The sequence below is a fragment of the Giraffa tippelskirchi genome, chromosome 2 (genome assembly GCF_054371585.1).
Source record: "Giraffa tippelskirchi isolate mGirTip1 chromosome 2, T2T-mGirTip1v1.2.pri, whole genome shotgun sequence".
NCBI lineage: Eukaryota > Metazoa > Chordata > Mammalia > Artiodactyla > Giraffidae > Giraffa > Giraffa tippelskirchi.
In genome coordinates, this window is record NC_137276.1 from 51,366,834 (window position 1) to 51,370,154 (window position 3,321).

The following is a 3,321-nucleotide window of genomic DNA, read 5'->3' on the forward strand; positions in this document are numbered from 1 at the left end:
GCTGCAAGACATACTGTACATGACCTGCAGAATCCAGACTCAGAATTCTTCCAGGAACAGTAGCTGAACCATCTGAATGCCAGGCTTCACAAGGCAATTGGATACATCTGAACACCAGGCTTCACAAGGCAACTGGATACAGAAACAGGCCCTTGTTACCCTACCTAGGCCCCACAAAGCCAGTAATGAGAGAAGGTCACCCCCAGGTTGCAATGTGCCCACTCAGCTAGGTGAAAGAGCCTGGCAATGAACATAGATAGCAAGGAGAAGCCCTAGACCTGGCTAGATTGGGTTGGACCTGCCACTGAGCCTCAGAGACCCTTTGGAGACTTCTGTGTGCACTGTGGATAGAGGCAGATGCTCAGACTCTTCCACAGGGACACTCTGCTGGCAAGTCAGCACCAGGGCCTTGATCTCCTTCTTGAAGTTGGTGTTGAGAAAGCCATAGATGAAAGGGTTGACACAGGTGGAAGCCATGGCAAGCAGGTGGCACACCAAGAAGATGAGGTTGCCATGACAAATGGGGATGGCCTCATGGTACCAGTCTTCCAGGCTATTGAACACATGCAGGGGCAGCCAAAGCACAGCAAAGGCAGCCACCATTGCCACAAGGATCCCATTGATCCGCTTCATCTGCCAAGTCCGCGATCTATAGGTGCCCTTGTGGAATACCCGCCCCTGGTTCCTCAGGCGCTGGTAGATGCGGACATAGCAGACCAGGATGAAGGCCAGTGGAATGCAATACTGGAAGAGCAGTAGGAAGGTGGTGTAGATGATGCGGTGATGGTCCAGTGGCCAAGACTCTGTACAGACCACTTTATCTGCCAGAAACTCCACAGCCTTGGAGTGGTTCTTATGAAAGACATTCTCTAGGATGCTGTTGGCCAGGAATGGCAGGGAGAGGAAGCAAGCAATGAGCCAGATGACCACAATCCCCAGGTAGGCTTGGGTGACACTAGGTTTCCAGCCTGTTGGATTGATGATGAGCTGATGCCTCTCCAGAGCCACAAGGACAAGTGAGAGGATGGAGACTGTCACTGACATACATTGGATAAAGGTGGATATCTTGCAAAGGACCTCGCCAAAGACCCAGTAGTCCATGATGGTGTAGATAGCCGTGAGTGGCTGGCAGATGAGGCACATGAGGAAGTCAGAGAAGGCCAGGTTGGCAATAAGCAGGTTGGTCACATTGGCCTTCTCCTTCTGCCTAATAGTCACACATATCAGGCAGAGGTTGCCCAGGACCCCCACAATGGTCTCGATGCTGTAGGAGGTGACAATGAAGACCATGGGGTCTACAGAATCCTGGCAGTGCTCAGAGAAGTTGTATGGAGTGTACAGAGAAGCTGACTTGCTCCTGTTTTGACCCTGTAGGGATCCTAGGAACAACAAGGCCAAGAAGTGAGAGGTGTTCATGGTGGACAGGAGAAGATTTCAGGAGATTCAAGGACGATGCCTGCAAAGCAAAGACAAATGGCACTTAGGGATAGCACCTCCTGTGTGGAATCCAGGGGAGAGTGGGGGCCAGGTAGAGAGGTTCATGGCTACTTCCTTCCCAAGGCTGAGACCTAGCAAACCTGAGATTCAGAGATGTAAAGCAACTTGCCCATAGTTAATTAGCCCACACAGCTAATAAGTAATGGGGCCCAGATACAAACCCAGGTCTGTCTGACATCAGAACCTGTTCCACAGATTCCCTCTGACCTCAGGGTTCGAGACTATTTTGATGATAAAGAAATTGAAATTTTGTATGCACAGTTCAGGGACAGAATTATTTAGGGAGCATGGGTAGAAATCCCCTTATCACATTGTATGCAAATAGAAATAGCAACACATTCTTCCATATGCTCAGGTCCTTCCATGGCACCCTATGCACTTTAAAAAAAAATATTTATTTACTTGGCTGTGCTGGGTCATAGTTGCAGCAGAAGGTATCTTTGATATTCGCTGTGGCATGTGAACTCTTAGCTGAGGCATGTGGGATCTAGTTCACTGACCAGGGATCAAATTCAAGCCTCCTGTATTGAGAGCATGGAGTCTTAGCCATCCAGCCACCAGGGATGTCCCCACATTCCCTTTAGGACAGAACCAGAATCTCAGGTCTTGACATGCAGTGTGCCTTCCTGGTCTCAGCCCCTACCTACTCTGCCAGCCTTGTTTCTCAGTGACATATGGTAGCATTGAAGATCGCCAGGTATGCCAAAGACTAGGTCATCAGTACACCAGCTCTCTCTTCCTGACCCAGTACATACAAATCAGGCCAAAGTCAAGGGATGCCCACTAACTTTCCTATGGGTCCCCTCCATGCCTATGCTTAAGTCACAGCTTGCAGCTCCCAGAAACTGGCCTAGTCCACACCTCCATGTCCCAGCACAGCCTGGCCCTTTTCCTCTGGTGCCTCAACACAAAGGACTCTCTGCCAAGATCTAATTGCAATTTGGACCCCAGAACCTCCAGGTGGTAATGCCAAGAACAGATATTTTGATGTGGTGTGCCATCGTATCACCACACACCATCAGAGCTCCCTTCCTCATGACTTCTCTAGTCATCACTAATCCCACAAGCAGTTCTCAACCTTAAGGAGACGTCAGAATCACTCCACGAGCAGATCGAAAGCACAAATTCCAGGGTCCCTCAGCAGGAAATGCAGATAAGTGAGTCCAGGATGGGGCCAAGGAATGTGTACTTTAACAAGTGAACCATAGGATTCTGATCACATGGTCCTTGGACCCCATTTCAACAAGCACTGTTTAGAAAGGGCCCTATTTCAGATATTCTTTAGGGCCTTTATAATGGTTGTGTCTTTCTATGAACTGTTAATATTTAAATGTTCTTCATGATCAAGTGCTAAGTTAGAGGCAGTTTTTACAGGGTATAACCAAAATTAACCAAAGGTCAGTAAAATCTATAATATTTGTCAGCCATCATAAATGTCACTTACTATAAATTTAATTTGACTTAGAAAGATGAATCACATTTGGCCATGGAAAGATTGTCATGAATTCAAAGACAGTTTATAGTTTAGTTATTTCAGTTACCCAATCCCAGAGACAAGAGAATTTTTCTTCTGGTTTTTTTAAACTTCTTTTTTTAATATTTATTCATTTGGCTATGCTAGGTCTTAGCTGCAGCACGTGGGATCTTTGATCCTCGTTGCAGCATGTGTGATCTAGAATGGGAGCACTGAAGGCAGCATTGAAGATCTGCTTGGCTTGCAGCCCTCTTCTCAAAGAATCTCTAGAGTAACACAAGAGATGGTCACCAGTGAGCCAGGAAACTCCGCACCAGTCCCTGCTGACTAGACCACATGGATGCCTGGAC

At 47.5% G+C, this 3,321-nt stretch overlaps 1 protein-coding gene across 1 annotated transcript; it reads right to left on the bottom strand.

The window, feature by feature from the left end:
• Positions 1-282: 282 nt before the first annotated feature.
• Positions 283-1,416, bottom strand: NPY4R2 (neuropeptide Y receptor Y4-2). The gene has a single exon (XM_081557848.1). It carries the CDS (start codon positions 1,414-1,416, stop codon positions 283-285), a length of 1,134 nt encoding a protein of 377 aa, XP_081413974.1.
• Between the last annotated feature and the right edge of the window lie 1,905 nt (positions 1,417-3,321).

What these genes read in the sequence shown, in the direction of transcription:
- NPY4R2 (XM_081557848.1), bottom strand. Translation starts at nt 1,416, where the DNA reads ATGAACACCTCTCACTTCTTGGCCTTGTTGTTCCTAGGATCCCTACAG.